The 27,451-nt window shown below is 40.0% G+C and overlaps 1 protein-coding gene across 7 annotated transcripts in view; it reads left to right on the forward strand.

The window, feature by feature from the left end:
- The window catches only part of PSD3 (pleckstrin and Sec7 domain containing 3), an 864,447-nt gene that overhangs the window by 653,874 nt on the left and 183,122 nt on the right, over nucleotides 1-27,451 (forward strand). For all 7 annotated transcript variants that reach the window (XM_073598198.1, XM_073598204.1, XM_073598214.1 and 4 more), the window contains one exon: nucleotides 15,167-15,210. In XM_073598198.1, the coding sequence (XP_073454299.1) occupies nucleotides 15,167-15,210 (44 nt within the window). The remainder of the gene's footprint in view (nucleotides 1-15,166; nucleotides 15,211-27,451) is intronic.

Here is a 27,451-nt window from a genome sequence, read left to right on the forward strand (position 1 = left end):
CCCCGCTGAGCAGGCAGATGACAGGTCCGTCGCTGCAAACTGTGCAGCGACGGACCTGTCAGAGCGCCGCTCTCCCCTATGGGGGATTGGATGACGGCGGACCGTAGAGTCCGTCGTCACCCGTTCCGCAGACGGATGGAAAAGTAGGTTTTTCCTCCGTCACACTTTTTCGGAGCGGGTCGGATGTCAGTGGACATGTCACCGCTGACATCCGACGCTCCATAAAGGTCTATGGAGCATCCGTTCAGGTCCGCCTAAAAAACTGACAGGTGGACCTGAACAGATCGTCCGTGTGAAAGAGGCCTAATGCTAAAAAAATAGCATTAGTTATGCCGCTCTACACTAAATTCTTTCCAGTACTGTACATTGGGTAGAGATGTTCTTGTTTAAATTGAATACATCTTTGTGGTGCAAATATGCACTAATGCAATAAATACTGCTAGGGAGCTACAGAGGAGGAAGAGGACTAAGGCATACGCACACATACCCTAAGTATTTTGATGAAGCTATTAAGGGCATGTGTGGTTTGCACAAAGTCAAACATTCCCATAGACATACTCCTAAACCTTGTGGACAGCCTTCCCAGAAGAGCTGAAGCTGTTATAGCTGCAAAGGGTGGGCCAATTAAATATTGAACCCTACGGACTAAGACTGGAATGCCATTAAAGTTCATGTGCGTGTAAAGGCAGGTGTCACAATACTTTTGGTAATATAGTGTATATCTGCCATTTCTCTTTGAATTAAACAGAATGTTGATGAATGATTGTATATGGTGTTTGTTTTAGCATCTTTAATTTCTCTTATGAATGGAATCAAGCAGAACTCAATTATAGCTAATATTTATAATTTAAAATGCAACTGCAATAATGTTTGAGTATTACATTTTGCGTATACCCATCTTAAATATATAAACAAAATATATCAATGGTAGTTTTCCAATGTTTTCCATTTGAAATCAGTGAGCAAGGATTTGTGCTTAGCACAATTATGCAAAGTACAAAAAGCAGAAATCTGCACAGCAGGACTAGGCAATCTGGGCAATGAGCAGAGAAACTGGCACAGCATGAAGTTTGCATTAGGTGAATAAAGGGAAATAAATGCATAGACCACAGTGCTAATAATGGCTTTTCATATTCTTATGCATACTAGACCCCGATACATTTAAATACAAATCATTAGTAATTTGATATGCTTAATTGCCATTAGCCTATTTGCCCTGAGCACTAAACCATTTGAATCCATAGGATTCAAAACCATAGCAAAGAGACAAGAGATGCTCTTCACTAAAGGAATCTTGTCTTAGCAGTAGCTTATTTTATAGAATATAAGCAGCTCTGCATTGATTATTAATTACTTGCTTGTCATGCTAGATTTTAATTTGTAAGTGTACTTATCAGTGCTATATTTCTACTAAGGTATGGGTTGTGTTTAGCTATAAGAGGCCTACTTACTGTAAATCAATGTGTATGAGAAAAAATGTATTTAAATATTCTGCACAACTTTGATTTCTCTTTACTTTCTATCTCTCACCTCGGCTTTCATTTTGGGCTATTTTATAAGAGGCAGATGACATTAATGTGTTTTGCTCGTAGCAGCCAATCCAGTTTGATTTGCTGTGGGAGGGATGTGTAAAACTATGATTTGTTGAGAGCTGTGAAAACTCATCTCCACTGCCAAATATTGGTTGACACATCTGGTCCCAGCTCATTGTTTGTCCTTTGTAGCTTACTACTTCAATTCAAATAATGTTTTAGGATTTGAAGTGCGTTGTGATATGGTGAGGTGTAGCCCAGAGTGTAAATTAAAATATTACACTTAAGGCTTGGTTCACACTGATGCAACATAGGGTCCGACTTGTGAGACCTCAAGTCAGACAGCATGTGAAATTCAATGTTTCCCTATGAGAGCTGTCTTAATTGATACTGCACCAGTCTGTCGTACTTTAGAAAAGGTTTCTGCGCTACCTTTCTCCGACTTTGATACGACTTCAATGCCACAGAGTGTAAAAAGTCACATAAAAGCCATATCCACGTCGAATTCCAAAATTGCACTGAAAGTCACATGACTTTGAAGGCGGGCTAGTGTGAACCGAGCCGAACTGTCACTGCCCTTTTAATTAATACTTGCTATTTGTCTTAAGAGTAAAATTATGTTCAGATCATTCACACTAAAGTATTCACAGATTCTAAACAAGCAGTAATTACAGTTTAAAATACATCCTTGTTCATTCCTGTATCAACAAGTAAATCATTTTCCAAGTTCACAGTGCTGGCACTGTGTTTTTCTTTGGAGAACAGATCTGGGTGGCCTTCCGACCTTCTAATGTAAAACACAAGTGATTCTAAGCTGTTAGAAACTAACGTGAACCCAACTTTAGAACTTTTGTTGTGATGTTTGAGAATGAATAACTTCACATTAATAGCAGCTAGAGGGGTGAATGATAACTCCTTTTACTGATTGGTAATGGTATGTAAATACAGTAAAACCTTGGATTGCGAGCATAATTAGTTCCGGAAACATGCTTGTAATCCAAAGCACTCGTGTATCAAAGCAAATTTCCCTATAAGAAATAATGGAAACGTAGATGATTCATCCCACAACTATTTTTTCATAAGGCCTTCAGTTTATAGTCCATATAAAAAGATTATAGCAATGTGATAGGTTGTGTAGCCATAAATAGTTCATCCACAAATGGCAGCCTCCACAAAGGGATTAGAAGCAAAATCCAGCAGGCTACAGAGTATAAAAGAGAAGAGAGTCACCCCTAAGTGTAGCAATATGGTTACATTTAATGAAGGTACATTTAGCAACTCACATGGTTGATGATTAAAATTGGCACATCTAAGTATACAGGCATCTGGGGTAAAGCTGTCCACATAGACCATCCCCCGCACTTCCAGCTCTAACCGGTGTCAGTCTGCAATTGTGACCAGGAAGCCTACCCTGCAGTAGAGCAATCTGAAAGCGAGCTTGAAGCACTCATAGAAGGGATGACGTCGATGGTCTTGCGGAGGACAGTCTATGTGGACAGCTTTACCCCAGAAGCCTGCATACTTAGATGCCCCTGTTTAAGCCATCAACCATGTGAGTTGCTAAATGTTGTACCTTCATTAAATGTAACCATATTGCTACACTTAGAGGTGCCTCTCTTCTCTTTTATACTCAGCTGTGACGTGTCGCTACTTACATATCAAGACATCACTCGTTTATCAAGTCAAATGTATAAAAAAAAATTGCTTGTCTTGCAAAGCACTTTCAGACCAAGTTGCTCTCCATCCAAGGTTTTGCCCTATTTCAATGTCCAATGTACCTAATTTACTGTGTGTGTGTGTATATATATATATATATATATATATATATATATATATATATATATATATAATTATAGTAAACATACCTGTTACAGCATTAGTGTTTACAAAATCTGTGCGTGTATGGTGTAATATAGTCTAATCTACTTATAAAGTTAGAGGATGGGATAAGATATAGGAATTGTGTGCTGGGATGTGCAGTTGTGAAGTGTGTTAGGTTATCTTACTACATTTGCATACAGGCGCCATCAAGTAGTATACTTTTATTTCATGCTGTCTGTCACTGTGTTGCATCAAAATATCATCAAAGCGTCAAAACACAATCTTAAAGCGGATCTTCACCCAAAAGGGGAAATTCGACTTATATATATATATATATATATATATATATATATATATATATATATATATATATATATATATATATTTTTTTTTTACATCTGTGTCCTATTGGGGTTGTTTACTTTCACTTCCTGGCCCATAGCTGAACATGATATGAAAGAAAAGCCCTGCAAATTAAGGGAATCCCTCCTTAATCCCTTAGAAACCCCATATTATCTTATTTCTGCCCAAGCCTTCCCTGAATCTGTACCACCTTTGTTCAGAATTTTAAAAGATGCTCGCTAAGCCCCTGGTTTCCTGTATCATCAGAGGCTTTCTAGTAGAAGTAGGAAGCTTCCTACTTTTTTTTTTTTTTTATCAGAATAAAAACTTTATTAGAGGAAAACAATCATATCAGATACAGATTTAGTGGTAGACAGTCTTCCAAAAGGGCATAATGTATGTCCACCTGCCAGCTTTCTCTTTTAGTTCAAGTACTTGGGAGGGAGTGGGTGGAAACACACTGCTTTAGAATTACCAAACAGCGTTTAGAACAGAACATGTGTAGTTGCCTATAGTAACTAATTGCAACCTTAGTTTCATTTTATACACGCATATAATACAATACAAGATTTTGTGATAATAGTTACTAGAAGCAACTGCACCTGCTCTGTTCTAAACTTTCTGTGGGACATTTATTAAGCAAGTTATTTGCAAATCAAACAGCTTACCCTTCAGGCAAGTTTCTGTGACAGCTGTGTGTCTGTATTCCTAGTCAGACAAGTGTGACAGCTTGCAAAATTCTGAGACAGATTTAATACTGAAGATGAAACAGGTGCATACTTAATAAGTGGTCAGGGTCAGAAGTTGGCGTCATTACAACTTTAGAGCAGCCAAATTTAGAAATTTGTGACTGTAACCCTGTAGTAAATCTGTCACACAATCTGTGTCAGTGCTCCTGTTTAGCATTGGCTGATAGAAAATGGCTGGAAGCTAATACACTAGTGAAAATAACCATTCACTGGTAGGCTTTAGAACAAACGTTTACATGAACATTTGTACACTAATTCTCATTAGTACATTTCATGACTTGACGACGGTCGTCTGAAAGTACTTCAAAAAACGTTTGCTTTTAACATTTGGTTTTTGGAGTGAATGGAGGTTCCGGAATGAAGACCACATACACATGCTTTGTCCCGATTGTTTATTTTGCTGCCTCATGTCTCAATTCAGTTCTCCATAAAGTGTTACTAAACCCACAACAGTAAAATTGATCTGTATATGCATGCTTGTTATACTCACTGTGAAACCTAAGGGGTTATTCCTTTGCATTGTGTATGAAGTATGTTTGATCCTGCCTCTCTGATTCTCCTCTTATTTCACTGTCTGCAAAAAAAACCCCCTGCTATATATATGAGTCAGGGGACGGGCTGCAAATGCTCAGTTTGGTGTGTATTGCTAGAGAGTTTTTTTTTTTCTTGGGAGAGTGCATGTGATCAGCACAGGGCCAATCAGCGCTGTCCAGACAGAGGATCAGGGGAGAATGAAAACTCCTCATATAAGCTTTACTAGGAACTGATACAAGTCACCAGACTGCTATATACTGCTGATGAGAAAAGGTATTTAGCTGTTTATATTTACTAAAATAATTGCATTTCCATGTTTTGTGTACTGTGGGAGACCAGATATATTGAATGCAGGTTATGGGTTTAGTAACACTTTAACTTTTATTGTTTTCCTCCCTGGTGGCTGCAGTTGTGTTGGTCCATCACCTATGGACTGCTTTGCCATTCCTTGAAAGAGATACATTATTACTGTATTGGGACCTAGGGAAACTGTAGAGGAAAAAATAAAAGGTGAACTAAGCCTTTAGAGCAAAGCATTAATGGATTTGAACCTCATAAACTGCCACTGGAACTTTACAATGCTGACCTACAAATGCATTTACAAATCAGTAACTGTGAGTACACATATATTCCTATATATATTCCTATACATGATCTTTTGATTTTTCTTTTGATCTTGATGATTTTTCTAATTTTGTGATAAAGAAGGTTCTTGCTTTTAGTGTTGTTGCAGTTAGTGTGATAATTGAAAATTGTAAATTATGCGACAGAACAAACATTAAGTTTGCTGGAAGGTACACCAATAAAAACCAAAATGTCCTCATCTGAAAGTAAATAGCACAGGCCCTTAAGTTCCAAGAGAAAAGAGAGATTTATCCTGCTATTTAAGAATAATTCTGCTGTGAACAGCTGGATAATGGCTTTGTATTTTGGCAATGTGTGTGCTGTGCATCTGAAAGCTACAACTGACTACAGGGGTTCAAAGGAACAATTTGCATGTCTCTACCCACAGATCCTAAAATGACCAATAAATCGTTTTTCTCATGGAGTTGTATAGAAGTAGTAACACAAATACCTTCTGTTTTAAAAAAGACTTGTATAACACAAAAGCTACTTTTAAAATACCAAAATAATCATCTACAACATACAGAACTTTTTACATCTTAGATATATTTTTAATAGGTATGTATGAATACCTGGTCATTTATTGTATAGCAACGTCCAACACTGGCTACATCTGACTTATATTATTTAATTGATGCTAAAAAAGAAAAGAAGACTCTGGAGGTAAAACAAATATTTTTTTGGTACATCCAGGGTTAAGATATCTAATATATTCATCATAGGAGACAGATGTCTCCTCTAGGAATACAGAAGAAAGAGAGAGACATTGATTTCATCTGTTATTGTTAACAAGCCTAACTTTCCAACATAAATGGCAGAGCACAAAATCACTTAATGTCTAGGACATGCAGCATGAGCACATATGTAATATGTAGTCATGTAAACAGCATTTTAAAAAGTGTCTTGACATATTTAATAATAAATATAAAAGGACTGTACAGGGAATTGTCTTTCCACAGTAAACGTGAGTGATGGTAAGCAGTGGCAGAAATGTATGCAGTAGGTGGTGTTTAATGAGTATAGATGTTATCTGTAGCTTGATACACAATACAAAGAATACTAATACAAAACTAACATTTTCATGCCTATCCGCTAAAATTCCAAAGACCTCTATTCCGTAGCTGTGAATTGTATAACCACACAGGTGTAGTCCTACTAAACCTGGCATATATGCACCAAAAAATTATTATTACTTGTGGGCTTAAACGTGGCCTAAAATATGTTTTGTGGATAAGTGTTTCAACACTCCTGCTTTATGTACTGTGTGTTGGGGGCCATTCATTATGAATGGCCCCCAACACACATTAGACTGCAATACACCACAGCATATCACATTGCATAGATGGTGTCTTGTGGTGTACTGAGTTTTATATAAAATGGGTCCTGCACATGAATAAACTGCCTTAACGCAATGCATGCTGCAACTCCTGATAATACTCTTTCATTAACGCACCTTAAGAGCTGGTTCACACGGGGGCGACTTGTCAGGCAACCTAGCCGCCTGACAAGTCGCCTCCCGTTCTGTACAATGGAACCGTTCTAATCGGAGCGACGCAAGTCGCTCCGACTTAGAAGAAAGGATCCTGTACTACTTTGGGGGCGACTTGCATAGACTTCTATACAGAAGTCGTCTTGCAAGTCGCCCCGGCAGTCGTGTGCCCTCCGTATATACATAGGTAAATGTATGAAGTGGCTATTGGTTGCGCCTATCTGATCATGTGTGCGTTTTTTCCACTGATATGCTAAATGTAGTTTTTTTTTACAGCAAACTTATTCTCTGAAGAAGAACCCGAAACAAATGGGTTGAAATGCGTCAGGTCCTGTCTTATCAGACATGTTTGCCATGTAATACTATGTATATTTCAATGTTGTAATATAATATTTGTATTCATTGGGTATACCCCCTTGCTAAGCTCATATTTTAACTCCTTTGGTAATTTTGCACGTTAATAAATTGTTATCATTTAAACACTCTTTTTTGAATCCCTTATTACTTACCTACCCTGCTGCTTAAAAACCCCATTTGTGGTAATTTTCCCATATCACAGTGATTGAGTGTGTTCACTGTGTTCATTTAGAAAAGGAAGGGGCCAGTAAATTACATATTTACTAGTCCATTCCCCCACTCTCCATTCTGGGATCACAACACGGGGGCGGGGGGAAGGCCCAGGCAATGGGGGGAATCGGCAACGCACACAGTGAATGGGGTGTTCCCAGGCACACCCCCTGCACACGCCTATGGTTACAGGGGAGTTCCAGCAATAAAGTGTTTGTTACCCCAATATTTCAAATTCCTGATATGTGTCTGTTGTGCCAATACTTGTGTTAAAAGTGTCCTGTTCTCTTTGTATTGCTTCCTTTTGTATGATATCCCTAATGATCCTGCCAGTCCTCCTGCTTTCCTATTATTTTTATTGAAAAAAGAAAATATATATGTAGAGAGATAATAGGGTTGATTTACTAAAACTTGAGAGTGCACAATTTGGTGCAGCTCTACATAGAAACCAATCAGCTTCCAGGTTTTATTGTCAAAGCTTTATTGAGCAAGCTGATTGACTACCATGCACAGCTGCACCATATTTTGCACTCTCCAATTTTATTAACCCCAATGTGTGCCATCTCTAAGATGGCATAGTAACATATTGAAAAATGAGAGGTCAAGCTAAATGAACAGCTTAGACTATTGGTTTGGTAGCAATTCTTGTTAGTACAATAATCCAAAAATGTTTTTTTAAAGCGGGGGTCCACCTATCTATCGTTTTTTTTTTTTTGAGTTCATTCACAAACTTTTCTTCTCAGCATTACATACTCACATATTGTGTGTAATATGTCCGCCTGTGTCAGATTTCGTCGGAAAGAATAACTTATATTATTCACTGCAGGCGGTTTCCATCTTCATTGTGGGCATTTGAAGCCCACAAACATTTATTTCCTGGATGTGGTGAATGCTGTGCTCCCAGCATTCACCGCTCGTTCCCGCACATGCTCATTGGCATCCTGGGAAGCCTGAGACTAGCTCCCAGGAGTCTGGGAGAGGCTAGAAACACGCCTACTCCCACGGGAGGAGAACCAGGAAGTGCAAAGAAGAATAGAAAAATAAAAGGTAATTACGGCGATTTAAATTTTTTTAAACGGCATGTCAGCATCTAGGCAAGGAAGAGAATACATACAGATATTGTTCAAAATTTGGGTGGAACCCCGCTTTAAGAAGTAAGAGGGAACAAAGATACAGATTTTAGTTGACTACAGGGGTCAACATGCAAGGGTAGAGGAAGTAGCATTATGGTGAGTGTCACAGCTGTGTGAGAAGTGACAGGCTCCAGATCAGGGCTTTAAAGTGTGTGTAAATTTTACATTTTGTCCTATTAAGCTGTCTGCTCTGTGCTGGAGTATAGGAAGTTGCACAACATTCCTATTTTTTTTTTTTTTTTTTAATTCCATCGTTTTAAATTACTGTATAAATATGTATTATCTTGTCTATTCCTATAATTAGCTAGTCTATCAAAGCTCTGATAATATTAATGGTGATGATATAACAACAATATTAGCTATAAAAATAAACACAATGCTCAAAGAAGCAAATGACTTATTTATTTACAACGAAAGTAGAACACTAACGTAGAAACTAAAAGCATAATACAGAGCATATAAAATAAAAGAGCAGAAATGATATGTTTGTAAGGCCCCTTTTCACACTAGGGCGGTGGGCGAGTCAGCTCTAAAAAAAGCGGTGCTTTACCGTCAATTTTGCGGCGCCATTCGGCCGCTAGCGGGGCGCTTTTACCCCGCTAGCGGGGTGCTTTTACCCCCGCTAGCGGCCGAGAAAGGGTTAAAACCACCGCAAAGCGCTGCTGCGCAAACCGTCATAGCTGTACGTCGGCCCCTTTAAGCGGTATAGTAGGCGCACGCGCCCGCTGCACGGCAGGGGTGCCGTTGCTTGTGACCGGCGGTCACGAGTGATCGCGGGCACGAGAGGCAGAACAGGGACGTGTGTGTAAACACACACATCCCAGATCTGTGAGGAGAGAGAGATCGTGAGTTCCTACCAGCTGGGAATCACGATCTGTCATCTCCTATAGTCAGTCCCCTCCCCCACAGTTAGAACACACACATAGGGAATACAGTTAACCCCTTGATCGCCCCCTAGTGTTAACCCCTTCCCTGTCAGTGACATTTATACAGTAATCAGTGCATTTTTATAGCACTGATCGCTGTATAATTGTCAATCAACCTAAAAATGTGTCAAAAGTGTCTGATGTGTCCACCATAATGTCGCAGTCTCGATAAAAATCTCAGATTGCCACAATTACTAGTAAAAAAAAAAATAATAAAAATGCCATAAATTTATCCCCTATTTTGTAGATGCTATAACTTTTGCCCAAACCAATCAATATAGGTTTTTTGCGATTTTTTTACCAATAATATGTAGAAGAATACATATCGGCCTAAACTGAGGAAAAAAATAGCTTTTTTAAAAAAAAAATGGGGCTATTTATTACAGCAAAAAGTACAAAATATTGTGGTTTTTTTTTTTCAAAATTGTCGCTCTTTTTTTGTTTATAGCGCAAAAAATTAAAACCGTACAGATAATCAAATATCACAAAAAGCTCTATTTGTGGCAAAAAAAGGACTGCAATTTTATTTGGGTACAGCGTCGCACGACCGTGCAATTGTCAGTTAAAGCAACACAGTGCCGTATCCCAAAAAATGGCCTGGTCATCGTGCAGCCAATTCTTCCGGGGCTGATGTGGTTAAAGCACTCAGATGCAACCTACATAAAACCTCTGCCCGCCCATGTAGTCCTCCAATGAGAAGCTATAAGGGGCTGTCCTTCCTAATCACCAGGAAATATGTTAATACCCCAAACATCCTTCAGGAAGTATGTTGCTCTTCTCCACAGGGGGCAGCATTACTCTTTGAAAAACTGCCTTGACCCAGGTCAACTTTCCAGTCCACATCTGGTTCTGGTTCTGGTTTGATGTTGTTGCAAGTCAGGAAATCAGTCATTTTAATTTTCACCCCACCAGGAGGTCTGGGCTGGTCCTCCTCTACACCCCCCCCCATACATCACATCAGGGGGCCTATGCAAGAACATCCTTCAGGAGATTCATTCTCATTTACAACCCCATGTTACAGACACCCTGCTGTGTAAACTGATTCACAGGGTATTCCAAGATGGCCTCCAGCTGGTCATCTGGATCCGTGATAACCCAAAAGTAAAAATTCAGAAATGTCTGATATTAACCATGTTGCGCCTTCCAACAGAAGGGATCTACAAAAGGCATCAGAAAGCCCAATCTCCATCTTCCTCTGATTGTATATGCCAAGGTCAAAACCCAGGCGCAAGGCTTGCTGGGACAGGTTGCCCTGGGTCCTGCCACATTATCACATTGAGATGTTATTCCCCTACTGGCAAATCCTCCCCCTGCCTGAATAATTTAAATTAGAGGGGGTCATCAAGAGTTTTTGAAGAAATGTGCGATAGAATTGAAGGCTTTTTTGTCAAATAAGTTTGTGGTTTTGTCTGATTGGACATAAAGCAAATGTGAAGAGTCTGGACTTATTTATATAGCAGTGTTTTAACAGTGTTTTAAGGAGTTCTATGGTCACAGCATACATATTCATGTTCTAACATCAACATTGTAATAACAATAGGTATTAGCAAGTCAATATAAGATTACTTGAAAAATCTCCTTTCATGTTGTGAGTGCTGCCTATGTGCTGGCCATATCTTTCCACAACTTCCTGGGTTTCCCTGCATACTTTGCAGCTTCTCCTCTGCTGTTTACTTTTGATTTCTAAGGACTACATGTCCCACAGTACCTTGATGCCTGCATTAGTAACTCCTATACTGACTGCCTTCTGAAACGTCACCTCTCAGAAGATCTGTAGCTCACAAAGCAGGCTCTGTAAAATGTGTGACGCAGCAGTACCTATTCACAGGGCATAATGAATATGTTGCAGAATTTAAGGAAATTAATGTGTAGGGTCTCTTTAGAAAATATGTTTAAAAACTTCAAGATCATTCAGATTAATAGTTGTGCACTAAAATAATTGAAATTCAATATGAAAATGAATATAATTAATTTAAAATTTTGATCATAGATATGCTTTAAAATTACATATGACAGAAATTTAGTTAGCCATCCCGATCACTTCTGTCCCCTAACAGGCATACCTGTGATAGCAAGGAAAAAAAACGTCTATTTTCTAAGAAACTGATGTTGTATTTCATGGTTAAAAGCAAAATTGTTTATATTAGTCGTCATTCTTGGTGAGTCAGCTTACATTTGCCTGCTTTAATAACATGCAGTTGAAAGAAAATTAACTTTGTGATGGATGTTTCTTGGAAGCTACACATTGCTTTTATATAATTTCTTTTTCTATAAATTTGCCAGCTTTGACTTTTTTCCTCTTCATTAGAGAACAGAATGGGTTATGGCACAGCATTTCGGAGAGCTCTTTTAAATGTTAATTCACCTTTTTTGATCCTGCCTCAATCATATGCCCAGGTTCTACAACTGTTCAATGCAAATGGTGCATTTTCTGGTGGAAATATTAATTGTCTCATATATATTCTTATAAGGCGATATGGATCACTTTTGCCAATGTTTTAGAGAGCAATGGTACACTCTTCGCTTTTATATTAGTCAGTCAAAGAGATTTTAATATCACTAATTCAGAACACTTTTCTCCTGGGCACGTATGTTATTTTTCATGAACCTAAATTAATATATAGTATATATGTCTGTCCTTTCTGTGTTCTTGCATTTTACAATGTGAAATTATTATCCCTGATAAAATTTTTTCTGGCACCAAAATATTTCATTAGCAGTTATAATTAATATATAATAAACAAGAATTGAACATACAGTTAACAAGAATGTAACATACAAAAGGGACCGCTTACATACAACTGCAAAAACAAAGGCAGCCATACACAAATATGGAATAAAGTTTTTATAAATATGTATTTTTTGTTTAACACATTACAAAAATAGGAGGTAAAATTCATTATTTTAACATTTGATGTGGTTTTCTAACAGTCGAGGAAACCATGATTAGGGAATCTGAGAGATCTTTCCTGCTCTGTGGGGGAAAAAGACTAATCCTTAAGCCTTTTGTTAACCTGAAAGAAAAAAAAATTGGCCCCCTCTATCACCTGAAATGCCTGGCTGATCCTGCCAGTTTCTGCCCTCCCCTCTGTAAACTGACCACGGTATATCATGGCTGGTGAGCCCTGACACTGTGGTCAGTATATATGCCTTCGTCATCCGTAGCTCTCCTCTGTCCTCTCTCCCCCCTCCCTCTCTACCTGCCTGCTCCTGTGACAGTGCCCGCCCCCTCCCCTCCTGCTGCAGTAATAACTGTTAACATCTTATATAATTCTGCTTGTTTCTTAATAACAGGAGCTCCTGTCTCTGTGTTTTATTAAAAAAAAATGCCCTCTTTACTGTATGTCAGCGTGGTTCCTCACGATCACGTGACCGGCCAGCTCTCTCCTCCTTTCATCCTGGCTAACGTCAGCAGGGGAATCTCGGCCCCGCCTGCTGCATCTGTCAGCCGGGTGGAGGAGAGAGCCGGCCGGTCATGTGATCATGGGGAACCGCTCTGAAATACAGTAAAGAAGGCATTTTTTTTTTATAAAACGCAGACAGGAGCTCCTGTTAAGAAACAAGCAGGATTATATTAACTTATATGAGTGGGTTGACAACCACTTTAAAGCAGAGAGTTACTTTTTAGATAAAAATACCCCTATAGTACTCATGCCTCGTGCAGTGTAATAAAGGTATGCTGTAAAACATGGCCAGTTTTGTATTTGTGCAGCGTCCTTTTCTTACTTTGTGAAGTCCCTGCACAACGCGGCCATCTCCAGCGTGGAGATCTGAAGCTGCAGTGGCCACCCAGCATGCACCTGGCGATCTCGTGCATGCTCAGTGCGGCAGGAGCGAGTACAATAGCTTGTAGGTCAGCAATGCCCATTGCCTCCTGGGATTGATGACACACATCTCCCAGGAGCCAATGCAAAGCCGAAAATGATGTACGGCGCCACGGCCACTGAAGGAGGAAGTGAAAAAAAAAAAATATCCACAAATAAAGTAAGTGAACCAGAAAAAAAAATTGCCAACTCCGCTTTAAAGACCAACCAAGTTTAAGAAAAAAAATTTTGAACAAAGTAAAGTAGAGCTGGAACCCTTGTTAAATGTTTACTGTTGTCTGTGACCCTATTGGGTAAATTTCCCTGCACCAGCTGGGACAGGAAGTGATGGGTAATCTCTCTGAAGATACAGCCTGCAGAAAAACGCTTTTATAAATATCTCGGGTCCCCGGCTGGCGCTCCTGACCCCTCCCTCCTGCCGAGTGCCCCCAGAGCAAGCAGCTTGCTCTGGGGGCACCCAAGTAGGCTCACTCCCAAGACACTGCTCTTCACACACATTCACACGTAGAGCCACGTCTCAACCTTCCCCCCATCTCTCCCCATTGGCTCACTGACAGCAGCGGGAGCCAATTGCTTCTGCTACTGTCTCGGCCAATGAGGAGGGAAAGTCCCTGGAGAGTCGAGACTCTTGTGCACATGGATCACGATGGGGCTCAGGTAAGTATTGGGGGGCTGGAGAGGTTGCTGCACACACAAGTTTTTTTTAATCGTCATGCATAGAATGCATGAAGGTAAAAAACCTTGAACCTTTACAATCACTTAAAAAAAATGTTTTGGCTGTGGTTGAGCTTTATTCTGTCAGAAATATTCCTGTATGTCAGTTTTCCAAGACTGATTCAGAGTACTTTTGTCTTACCCACTCATTTTTTAAAAGGAACCTTTTTTAAAAGAGTGACTTGGAGGCAATTGTTACTGACCTCTTTTAAAATTTCTAAATGTCTAGCTGTCCTACTGGCCCTTTTGCTTCAGTACTTTGAGTTACTTTCCCAGGATATGCATGCAGATAAGGATTTTTTTTACGTTTCTGATTGGTGTACTTGTTCTGTGTAAGTGATTCAGAATGTATTAAAGTTAGTGGCACATCACATAAGCCAGGTACTTGGTATATTCACAAAAAAAAAGGCAGCAGTGACAGCTCCTGTATTTCTCTCATGACAGCTTTGGCTGGGAAGAAAATTATGGGAACCTGTAATAATAACTGATTTTTAAATGTTTTCGCACCCTGTATTAGCAAGCTATAGTATATAATTTTGTTATCATTATAAAACTCTAATTTGATAATATAGTGCACTATATGAAGAAGAAACTTGTGAATGATATTTTAGAGAATGGTAACTGTCAAGGCAAGTACATTGAGAACAGCTATGTGTACAGTTGCACTTTGACAGGATATTTTGACCTTTACTCGCACTTAATGTACGATAAGTAGCAAGAAGCACAGTGATAGGGACATTTCATATATTCTGATGTCAAGCATACATGAAAGGCAAATCTAAAAGTAATTATTGCATAGCCTCTATCTGAATCATTAAACTGAATAGAAAATAAATGTATTATTTTTTAAATCAGATAGTATGTAATTGAGAAAATGAGTAATGTTGTTTTTCTTTTTTTTTTTTTTTTAGGCTCTGTACAACTCCATCAAGAATGAAAAGTTGGAATGGGCAGCGTAAGTGTAATTTCTTCTTGATCAACATAAACAAAAATTTCAGTGCCTAAACCCTTGCTTTGATTGCTAAATTCTAGGTTTTTTTTTTTAACTTTGATTATAATTTCACTTTTACTGTAATGTTTGAGCTGTAAGTGTCTCAGTCTTTTTTGGGCCCAAAGAATGTAGATGGAATGGGAGGCAGGAATTGCAGTCAGATGCAGATTGAGTGAACTTGTTCTCTGGGAACCGCAGTGGTGCCACCTTCTTTCTATAACTTGACGTGTTCATGTAGCATGACACTACTAATGTACTTTCTACTGTAGGAGGCCAGTAGAACTGTCCACTCTTAAGCTGAACATAGCTGGCTTAGTTAAAACAAGCAGTGCTCCTGACGTTTCACATGCAAGAGGAGCCTATAGCTGTTCGATGCATGCATTATCCCATTGAGAAGACTGGAAGATCTCTCCAACTGTTTTTTTCTTTTGTTTGGACATTTCTGACCTTGAATTGGCAAAGCTTACAATATTAACCACTTCAGTACAGGGCATTTTCACCCCCTTCCTGCCCAGGCCAATTTTCAGCTTTCAGCGCTGTCGCATTTTGAATGAAAATTGCGTGGTCATACAACACTGTACCCAAATGAAATTTTTATCATTTTGTTTCCCCACAAATAGAGCTTTCTTTTGGTGGTAATTGATCACCTCTGCATTTTTTATTTTTTGCGCTATAAACATGACAAGTTTGAAAAAAACACAATATTTTTTATTATTTGCTATAATAAATATCCCAATTTAAAAAAAAAAATTAAAAATTTTCCTCAGTTTAGGCTGATATGTATTCTTCTACATATTTTTGGTTAAAAAAAACACAATAAGTGTATATTGATTGGTTTGCACAAAAGTTATAGCGTCTACAAAATAGGATAGGATAGATTTATGGCATTTTTATTATTTTTATTTTTTTTTACTAGTAATGGCGGTGATCTGCAATTTTTATCATGACTGACATTGCGGCGGACACATTGGACACTTTTGACACTATTTTCGGACCATTCACATTTATACAGCGATCAGTGCTATAAAAATGCACAGATTACTGTATAAATGTCACTGGCAGGGAAGGGGTTAACACTAGGGGACGATCAAGGGGTTAAATGTGTTACCTAGGGAGTGATTCTAACTGTAGGGGAAGGGGATTCACAAGGGGAGGAGACCGATCGGTGTCCCTATATACAAGGAACACACGTCTCCCCTCCTCTGACAGGACGTGGATCTGTGTGTTTACACACACAGATCCACATCCCGGCTCTGTTACCGGCAATCGCGGGTGCCTGGTGGACATTGCGGGCGCCGGACACGCTCACTGGCTCCCAAGTGACGAGGCGGGCGCGCGCGCCCCCTAGACAGCCGGGAAGCCCAGGACGTCATAGGACTCCCACTCAGGATGGGAGGTCCCTCCCGCAGACGTCATTTGACTATGGGCGGGGTAGGAAGTGGTTAAGTAGTCTGCAAGCTGTAGAAAGAGGGACATCCTACTACTGGAGCTTAAATATTTCTTTAATGTCAGGTGTTGGACCATAGTATGTAAAATATACTGATTTTTCTGCAGTAGACTCCAGTATTTCACTACAGTAAATGTGAACCTCTGTATAGGTCACAGTGACATTTAGCCCCAGTTCACACTGTCACATCGTATGTGATTCGCACAGGAATCGCACCGCATTCTTGTGCAAATCACATTATTTTGTGGGGTACGATTCAAGCCCATTAATTTTGAATGTTTCAAATTGCACTGCATTCGCATGAAAAAGGTGCAGGTAGCTTTATTTTGTTTACACTGGAACCAGGAGGCATGGATGTTCATATCTATGTGATCCAGTTCAGGCAAACTCACTGCGTTTTGGGGTGTTGGTAACTTTTATTGACACCTGCAGCAGATCACATGAATGTAGTGTGATTGCCATGTAGTGCGGGAAACGCACAGGAATCGCTACGTTTCCCGCATCGCATTAGTGTGAACTGGGGCTGAAAGTGATACTAAACACACTGTTTAATTTGCATTATCCCTTCTCTTTCTGTATGTAAATGATGGCACTGTAATTATTTTAAGTAAAAAAAAAAAGTCCAAGTACATTCTTTACTAAACGATATACAGCTGCCACATGACCCAGCTTTTTCCCAGCCTGTCTGCAGATAAACAGTGGCAGAGAAGAAATAAATAAATATTATCAATAAACTGTTTTAAATTGTCACACAAATATATATTTGAAATCAAATCTTTATTTTTTGGCAATAACATGGTGTGGGCAGATTTCTGACAGTCACAGGGTGTGTCATGTCCCTCCAGCCTGTGTCTTATGCCCCGTACACACGGTTGGATTTTCCGACGCAAAATGTGTGATAGGACCTTGTTGTCGGAAATTCCGACCATGTATAGGCTCCATCACACATTTTCCATCGGATTTTCGGACACACAAAGTTTGAGAGCAGGCTATAAAATTTTCCGACAACAAAATCCGTTGTCGGAATTTCTGATCGTGTGTACACAGATCCGACGTACAAAGTGCCACACATGCTCAGAATAAAGAGATGAAGGCTATTGGCTACTGCCCCGTTTAGAGTCCCAACATACGTGTTTTACGTTACCGCGTTCAGAACGATCGGATTTTCCGACAACTTTGTTTGACCGTGTGTATGCAAGACAAGTTTGAGCCAACATCCGTCGGAAAAAATCCTAGAATTTTGTTGTCGGAATGTCCGATCAATGTCCGACCGTGTGTGCGGGGCATTAGAATAACAGGGAAGTGAAGCCTCCATCAATCAAATGTAATATCCTAATATCCCATTCCCATTGTGTTTAGCTGGTTAGTGGGCATGAAGGAGGAGGGAGGGAGTGCATATGCCTTTATGTATGGCTCTATAGTCACATAGGTTGCTCAGATGTGATAGAGAAGAAATGCTCATCATAGAAACTCACTGAAAACTGAACATGTGCAGAGTTGCCAACACTGCTCTGCAGAATCCCCAGCTCTAGTGGGGACATGAACAGAAGGGGAAGACAAACAGCAGCAGGATCAACTAGGTTTTTTGCATAATACAGAAAACAAATCTCCTAGTGACTGAGTGAGTAAGAACTGCATGTAATACACCATTTATTGATAGTTTTTAACTACTTGCCGCCCACCATATAGCAAAATGACGGCGGCAAAGTGGTTTCAATATCCTGACTGGACGTCATATGACGTGATCAGGATATTAAGCTGCTGCTCGCCCATCGCGGCGATCGTTGTTGCGGTGTGTCAGTCTGACGGAGACTCTTTACCACGTGATCAGCCGTGTCCAATCACGGCTGATCACAATGTAAATAGGAAGAGCCAGTGATCGGCTTTTCCTCACTCGCGTCTGACAGACGCGAGTAGAGGAGAGCTGACCGGCTGCTCTCCTGACAGGGGGGGTCTGTGCTGATTGTTTATCAGCACAGCCCCCCCTCGGATCCCGCCCAGGACCACCAGGGAAGCCACCCAGGACCACCAGGATGGCCACCACACTGGACCACCAGGTATGCCCCCTAGACCCCCAGGGAAATACCAATATGTGCCCAGGCAGCTGCCAATCTGTGCTCAAACAGCTGCCAATCAGTGCCCACTCCAATGCCTACCACTGCCAGTGCCACCAGGGATGCCTATCAGTGCCGCGTATCAGTGCCCATCAGTGCCATGTATCAGTGCCCAGCAGTGCCGCCTATCAGTGCCCAGCAGTGATGCCTATCAGTGCCATCCTATCAGTGCCCAGCAATGCCACCTTTCAGTGCCCATCAGTGTCGCCTATCAGTGCCAACCAGTGCCACCCATGAGTGCCCATCAGTGCCGCCTACCAATGCTCATTAGTGCTGCATATCAGTGCCACCCATCAGTGCCGCCTACCAGTGCCCATCGTCAGTGCCTGCTCATTGGTGCCACCTCATCGGTGCCGCCGTATCAGTGCCTGTCAGTGCCGCCTTATCAGTGCCCATCAGTGAAAGAGAAAACTTATTTACAAATTTTTTTAACAGAAACAAAAGCAAAACTTTTTTTTCAAAATTTTCGGCCTTTCTTATTTGTTTAGCAAAAAATAAAAACCGCAGAGGTGATCAAATATCACCAAAAGAAAGCTCTATTTGTGGGAACAAAATTATAAAAATATATTCTGGGTACAGTGTAGCATGACCGCGCAATTGTCATTCAAACTGCGACAGCGCTGAAAGCTGAAAATTGGTCTGGGCAGGAAGGTGTATAAGTGCCCTGTATTGAAGTGGTTAATGATGTGGGTTTGATGACACTTTAAGAACACAGTGACCATCGCTGCTTCACTAAGTGACAATGATGAGATTGTATGTAATACCAGTGTTAAAGACCAGTGTTGGCAGTGCCTCTTTCCTTCAGTATATTTAGTTTTTTTACATTACCTTGTATTGTCTTTAGAAATGATAATTTCTTTGGCTTTTTGCACTGAATTAATAGGATATGAAAAACAAAATAATATTTAGTTTTTATTTTCATCATAAAGGTACAATTATGCCCTATACACACGGTTGGACATTCCGTGGATTTTCCATGGATTTTTTCCGACGGATGTTGGCTCAAACTTGTCTTGCATACACACGGTCACACAAAGCTGTCGGAAAATCCGATCGTTCTGAAAGCGGTGACGTAAAACACTTACGTCAGGACTATAAACAGGGCAGTAGTCAATAGCTTTCGTCTCTTAATTTATTCTGAGCATGCGTGGCACTTTGTGCATCGGATTTGTGTACACACAATCAGTATTTCCGACAATGGATTTTGTTGTCAGAAAATTTTATAGCAAGCTCTCAAACTTTGTGTGTCGGAAATTCCGATGGAAAATGTGTGATGGAGCCCACACACGGTCAGAGCTCTCAAACTCTCAAAGCTCTCAAACTTTGTGTGTCGGAAATTCCGATGGAAAATGTGTGATGGAGCCCACACACGGTCAGAATTTCCGACAACAAGGTCCTATCACACATTTTCCGTGTGATTTTTCTTTTTTTTAAATTAAAATAACAAACATGTTATGCTCACCTGCTCTGTACAGTGGTTTTGCACAGAGTGGCCCTGGTCCTCCTCTTCTCGGGTCCCCAGTGGCGATCTTGGCTCCTCCTCTTCTTTTTCTGTCCCCATAACAAGCCGTTTGCTATGGAGACACGTTGTGCATGCTCGCTTCCGACCTGTGTGTCTATTTAGCCGCGCTCCATAGACTTACACAGCGGAACTTAGGCCCCCCCCACTTCCTCGTCACTGCATTTGACAACAGCAAGAGCCAATGGGTCCTGCTGCTACTTGAATGCTGTGTGAAGAGGAAGTAAGGGAAGGATAGATGCAGCCGTGCACAGCGCTGATCTCTTCTCCCCTCTCTTCTTCTTCATATAGGGAAAGGGGGGCACAGGGAAACTGAAAATGTTTTTTACCTAATGCAAACAATGCATTAAGGTAAAAAAAAAAATAGGTTTAGTAACACTTTAATCTTTAATACTGTTTTAGATTAGATTCCTTTAGAAATTAGGTTTCAATTATATTTCAGCCTTCGCCAGTACCTGAAAAATGTATACGGTTGTTCAATCTGTAAAATCTATATTTTGTGTTAAATGGGTAGTGACAGGTTGTGCATAATTAAGGTTGATAAATTTTTCAGTGTGATAAACTGCTCAAGCTTTTGAGTAATAATGCATTTTTGATCTTAAAGACTGTTGTTTTAACACACTGGGATTGCTGCATCCAAGATGCTAACAGAAAACTAGTGAACTGCGCTATATATATATATATATATATATATATATATATATATATATATATATATATATATATATATATATATATATATACACACACACACAGTTGTGCTCATAAGTTTACATACCCTGGCAGAGTTTATGATTTTTTGGGCATTTTTCAGAGAATATGATTGATAACACAAAAAACCTTTCTTTCACTCATGGTTAGCGTTTGGTTGAAGCCATTTATTATCAATCAACTGTGTTTACTCTTTTTAAATCATAATCACAACAGAAACTACCCAAATGACCCTGATCAAAAGTTCACATACCCCAGTTCTCAATGCCGTGTATTGCCCCCTTTAACATCAATGACAGCTTGAAGTCTTTTGTGGTATTTGTGGATGAGGCTCTTTATCTTAGATGGTAAAGCTTCCCATTCTTCCTGGCAAAAAGCCTCCAGTTCCTGTAAATTCTTAAGCTGCCTTGCATGAACTGCACTTTTGAGATCTCCCCAGAGTAGCTCAATGATATTGAGGTCAGGAGACTGAGATAGCCACTCCAGAACCTTCACTTTATTCTGCTGTAGCCAATGACAGGTCGACTTGGATCATTGTCATGTTGGAATGTCCAAGTGCGTCCCATGCGCAGCTTCCTGGCTGATGAATGCAAATGTTCCTCCAGTATTTTTTGATAACATACTGCATTCATCTTGCCATCAATTTTGACCAAATTTCCTGTGCCTTTGTAGCTCACACATCCCCAAAACATCAGCGATCCACCTCCGTGTTTCACAGTAGGAATGGTGTACCTTTCATCATAGGCCTTGTTGACTCCTCTCCAAATGTAGTGTTTATGGTTGTGGCCAAAAAGCTTAATTTTGGTCTCATCACTTTGACTTTGTGCCAGAAGGTTTGAGGCTCGTCTCTGTGCTGTTTGGCGTATTGTAAGTTGGATACTTTGTGGCATTTGCACAGTAATGCCTTTCTTCTAGCGACTCGACCATGCAGCCCATCTTTCTTCAAGTGCCTCCTTATTGTGCATATTGAAACAGCCACACCACATGTTTTCAGAGTCCTGTATTTCACCTGAAGTTATTTGTGGGTTTTTCTTTGCATCCCGAACAATTTTCCTGGCAGTTATGGCTGAAATTTTATTTGGTCTACCTGACCGTGGTTTGGTTTCATTTGGGTAGTTTCTGTTGTGATTATGATTTAAAAAGAGTAAACACAGTTGATTGATAATAAATGGCTTCAGCCAAGCACTAACCATAAGTGAAAGAAATGTTTTTGTATTATCATTCATATTCTCTGAAAAATGGCCGAGAAATCATAAATTCTGCTGGGGTATGTAAACTTACGAGCACAACTTTGTGTGTGACATATATATATATATATATATATATATATATATATATATATATATATATATGTAGTTCCATAGTAAAAGACCACTGGTGTACACTGGAAGAAACAGCGCTGATCCTGGCATATTGCACTGTCTACTTTTTTTTTTCGTTAGAACTTTATTTCCACAAGTGACATTACATTAAGTTCTATTCACTGTAGCAGCATTGCGATGTTTGCCTTACATCGAGCCGCACTAAAAAAAAGTACTGCATGCAGTATATTTATTCAGCACACACAACCACAACGCAGTTATGTGCACTGACCTAATAGAAAACAATGCAAATTGCATTAGGATTGCACTAGACAAGTAGCCAAGAATCTACTCCAACAGATTTAGTACAGAAAATGAGAGAGAACCTTGGCATATAACTGGTAACTCCCAGGTTTCATAGATATAGCAAAGAGGACCTGTGTGACAAAAATTGATAAAGAACAAAAAGCCTATCTTTGTGCAGTAGGTTCAGTCAAAAAAGTAGTACATTTGCTTAAACATACTTAACACATCTGCATACAGTAGAACCTAATTGGTTTCTAGTTCTCCTTCCTTTGCCTATCTCAATGCTGATGCATTGGGCAAAATTAAGAAATTAGTTTTTCGAGGCAAAAATACAATCTATTATTTTAATAAGTAATACACAAATGCATTTATAGTGATAATTGAACAGTGAAGTGTTAATTGCCATAATTCATTCACACAAATCATATACATCATGCCTTATTTCTGAAGAGCTGTTGTGTGGTCACATGATCTTTCTTTGGCATCGGCAAGGAAAGATCTTTGGGAGGGTCTTCTATTACTCTGCTGAAGAATGCTCTCTACAGTGTGAGTCTGTGTCTGGCCAGCCCTGATTGGTGCTGTGCCAGTCACATGACTAAAAAAAAAAAAAGTTTCAGGAAAGCAATGCAAATGAAATTATAAATATCAAATACCTGTTTTACAGCTCCCAATCAATCTTTATTTAATATCAAATGTGTTTTTTGTGCATTAATATGGCGTAGGCAAGTTGGAGATGACTGGCACTAGCTTTCACTTTGTTCAGGCGACATCTGCATCCAAGGCTCTTTTTTTACTTTACATGTATTACCAATTGCATTTGATGTATTTGTACTGATTTATATTTAAACTAAGCTTTTTTTAAAGTTTCTTAGTGAATGTAATCAATCAGCTTACTATATCCCACCCCCATAGTGTTTAGCAATAAGAGGATATGAAGGAGGAGGGAGGGAGGGGGGTGTAATTTGCCACTGTGCATGCGCCCACATGTGTGACTCTATAGTCATGTGGGCTGCAGAGATAAGAAAAAGGAGGAAATTAAAAGCTTAGAAGGGAACTGAAATTGAGCATGCTCTATAGAGGACACCAGCTAGTCTACTGAAAATCTCAACCTGCAGTGGGGATAGAGAAGATGAGAGGGACAGCTGAAGGCAGGAGTAACCAGGTATATTTCACTCTATACAAATAGCCATTCCTAATAAAAATGTTAGTTATCACAAAATGTTTTCTGTAGCCTATAGCACGCATGATACAATGCTGAGATAAATGTATATTGCCTCCATCAGCTTTGCTATCACCTTCTATATAAGTTGGAAAAGGTATTGACACATTACTTTGGAGCAGGTTAGGGTGTAAATTTATACCCGAGACCTTTGAAATTCTAAGTATAATATCTCCCGGTTCAAACTGATTTTGTTTAATATATTGTCTATCGATTTATTACGTGCTAACAAGTTTGTGAATTTATTTATTAAGCATTTTATGTGCAACAGTTTATTTTGATGCAATGCATAGTTTTCAATGAGTGACAGTTATATATTTGAATTGTTTTATAGTGTAATGGTAAATATCTGCACTGAAAACCTCTGAACCCGTATGAGTGAAGGTTTGATCACCCCAGGATAATACAAAAATGTATCTTCCAATATGGGAAAGAGAATTTGTTTTATTATCCAGGGGGATAACATTATTTTTCCAGCTGCTTGGCAGGAGGGGGTGTAATAGAGTGCAAGTTAATACTTATTTATGATTGATCACCCCAGGGTCTTTATTGCGTAACAAAATAGGTAATCGGGCAAATGATCAGACATGGATTAACTGTAACTTGCGGTTTACCAAGCAGGTGCAAGGATAGAAGAAATAATGTAAAGCAGGTTCATAATGAAAAGAGCACGCATAGAAAAGAGCACACATTAAAGGATAATGCAAAACAGATTATAAAAGCTGCACAAGCATAGATCCTTCACAGCAATGTCTTCACATTGCTGTGAATGATCTATGATTGTGTAGCTTTCATAAGGGTTATAGTGTGAACTGGGAATTAGTGGCAATAATAATATTTGGCACTTTCCTACATACTGTATCAATCTATACATACCTCCCAACCGTCCCTGAATCGCGGGGACTGTCCTGGAAACTGATGGATGTCCCGGAATGGAGCCCAGTGCAGGAACAAGTTTGGCCGGCTGCCGGCTGCATCGGAGACAGAACTGAGTGGAGCGCACTGAACCCGTCCCCTCCTCCTGTGATATTTTCTGAAGGAGGGACACCGCTCTAAGCAGTGCTGATCTGGAGTTTGTAGGGACGAATATAAGGGTGGAGGTTTAGGAGGGTTCGAACCCCCCCAGAGCATCCCGCCCAAGGTTGCCAAAAAAAGGGCTTTGCTCCTGTCTATAATTTCCCAGACCTGAGCAAGCACCAGAGCAAATGTCTCCCTATCCGATTAGATCACACTGCGCATGTGTAGCCTCCAAGCCAGCTGATTTTAGATTGGCTGGACACGGGCACCTGTGATGTCAGAGCCAGCATGGAGTTTGCACAGTGCGGGTCACGGTGGATTATGCAAAGTCTTCTCTTGCTGGCCGTGACACTGCTACTGACATGTAGCCTGTCATGGATGCATGGGACTGGGAGACATGCAGGGAAGACCAAGCTGCACAGGTACATCCTATTTTTTTTTAGCCAGGCACAGCACTGTTTTTGTAACATTGGGGGCTTGTACATTAAAGGAGAAATACAGCCAAATCTTGATTGGCTGTACTTCTCCTATGGATCACAGAAGTGCAGTTTGTATTGCACTCCTGTGACCTGTTATCAGCAGACCGTTTTCTGCTGTTGGCTGACGTCACAGAGACGGTCCAGGGATCCACCCACTGAGAGCCTGAGCCGGCCACTCCCACCCCCTCCACAGCCATTCACTCCAGTGAGCATGGGGGGGGCAGAGCAGAGAGCTCTTTGCTCACGCAGCTCTGAGAACCAAGCGATCAACAGTCTTTGATCGCTCAATTGTCAGTGTTAGAGTTTGCAGGGGACCAATGCTGCATCCACCTAAGTATGGACACAAACAAACATACTTTTAAGTAATGCGGACACTATGTTCTTTTATATATATATATATATATATATATATATATATATATATATATATATATATATATATATATATATATATATATACATATATTGTAAGCCTTATAAGAATGATGTGCAAATACTTATGGACCCTTTTAGACTTGTGCATTGTGGTTATGCACAGTAACACAACTTAGCATGATTTAAGGGTGTGTTGCGGTGTAGTTTATATTAAGTGGTGACCCCCAACAGTACTGTGTTATGTTGTGTTAAATCCTAACTTCAGCTTAGTGTTAGTTTAAATTAGTTTATTTAGACCAAGCTGGTCCAAATGAGCTTTGACCTTTAACAGATATGCCGACTGTCAGCGCTGTATAAACTATATCATCTACATACAGTATACAGCACTGTGTTTCCGATAGTGGAATGAAGATTTCCCATCTCAGAACAAGATCAAGTCAGACTAAGAGCTGTTCAACCATTCAGCTTTGTATTTTATAAATGAATACAAGGCTTTCTCTGATTAGCTGAGGTGGAGATTGGGATGCCATTCATAAATTACAAAGCTTCCAGTGAATGGTTGAGCAGCTCTAATGCCCCATACACACGGTCAGATTTTCCGACGGAAAATGTGTGATAGGACCTTGTTGTCGGAAATTCCGACCGTGTGTAGGCTCCATCACACATTTTCCATCGGATTTTTCTGACACAAAGTTTGAGAGCAGGATATAAAATTTTCCGACAACAAAATCCGTTGTCGGAAATTCCGATCGTGTGTACACAAATCCGATGGACAAAGTGCCACGCATGCTCAGAATAAATAAAGAGATGAAAGCTATTGGCCACTGCCCCGCTTATAGTCCCGACGTACGTGTTTTACGTCACCGCGTTTAGAAGGATCGGATTTTCCAACAACTTTGTGTGACCGTGTGTATGCAAGACAAGTTTGAGCCAACATCCGTTGGAAAAAATCCTAGGATTTTGTTGTCGGAATGTCCGAACAAAGTCCGACCGTGTGTACGGGGCATTAGTCCGACTGATTTTTTGGATATTTTGGTGCTTTGAGCTGGCTCTATAAAATGCCTTAGGGCCCATTTAACTTTATAAATTCTGTGCATTATGTACCCCTGGACCATGCTCTGTGTGTCATGTACTCCTAAACTCAGTACTGACTACAGACCTCAATGCGTTACATACTCTTTATCCTTGAACGCGTTGCATTACACACCCTGGACCCCTTTTCATTGTCTCAACAGTTGCTGGTTGCTTTGCAGTCCCTGACTTTTAATGAAAATCTTCTTTAAGGTAGACTTAAGCAAAGCAATGAAAGCATATTTTATAGGTACAAGGATGCCTGGTATCTGTTTAACCACATACCTTAAGCCCCTCCCACTGCTAATAGTGTCCCTCATTCTGAAGTTCAAAAGTTGGGAGGTATGTCTATATGCAGAAGATAATTCTTTACAAGTTGGAGGCTGGAGCATAATTAAAGTCACTACCTGTACTGGAAGCTAAGCAAGCTTGTCTGCAGGTAGAATGACCGCTTATTCAGGAAGTTTCATTTGATACAAAACCATGTCCTATTTCCATCCTTGTTTAAAGCAGCTGTAAAGCTTAACATTTTGTTTTCTAAAATAACATATTATACTTATTGCACCGAGTGGCCCCAAACCTCCTCTTCTAGGGTCCCTCACCTTTTTAGGCTTTTCCACTTCTCCGTGCCCCACTAGGGAAAGCT

Source organism: Aquarana catesbeiana, linkage group LG01 (genome assembly GCF_042186555.1).
Source record: "Aquarana catesbeiana isolate 2022-GZ linkage group LG01, ASM4218655v1, whole genome shotgun sequence".
In the NCBI taxonomy this organism is placed as follows: domain Eukaryota; kingdom Metazoa; phylum Chordata; class Amphibia; order Anura; family Ranidae; genus Aquarana; species Aquarana catesbeiana.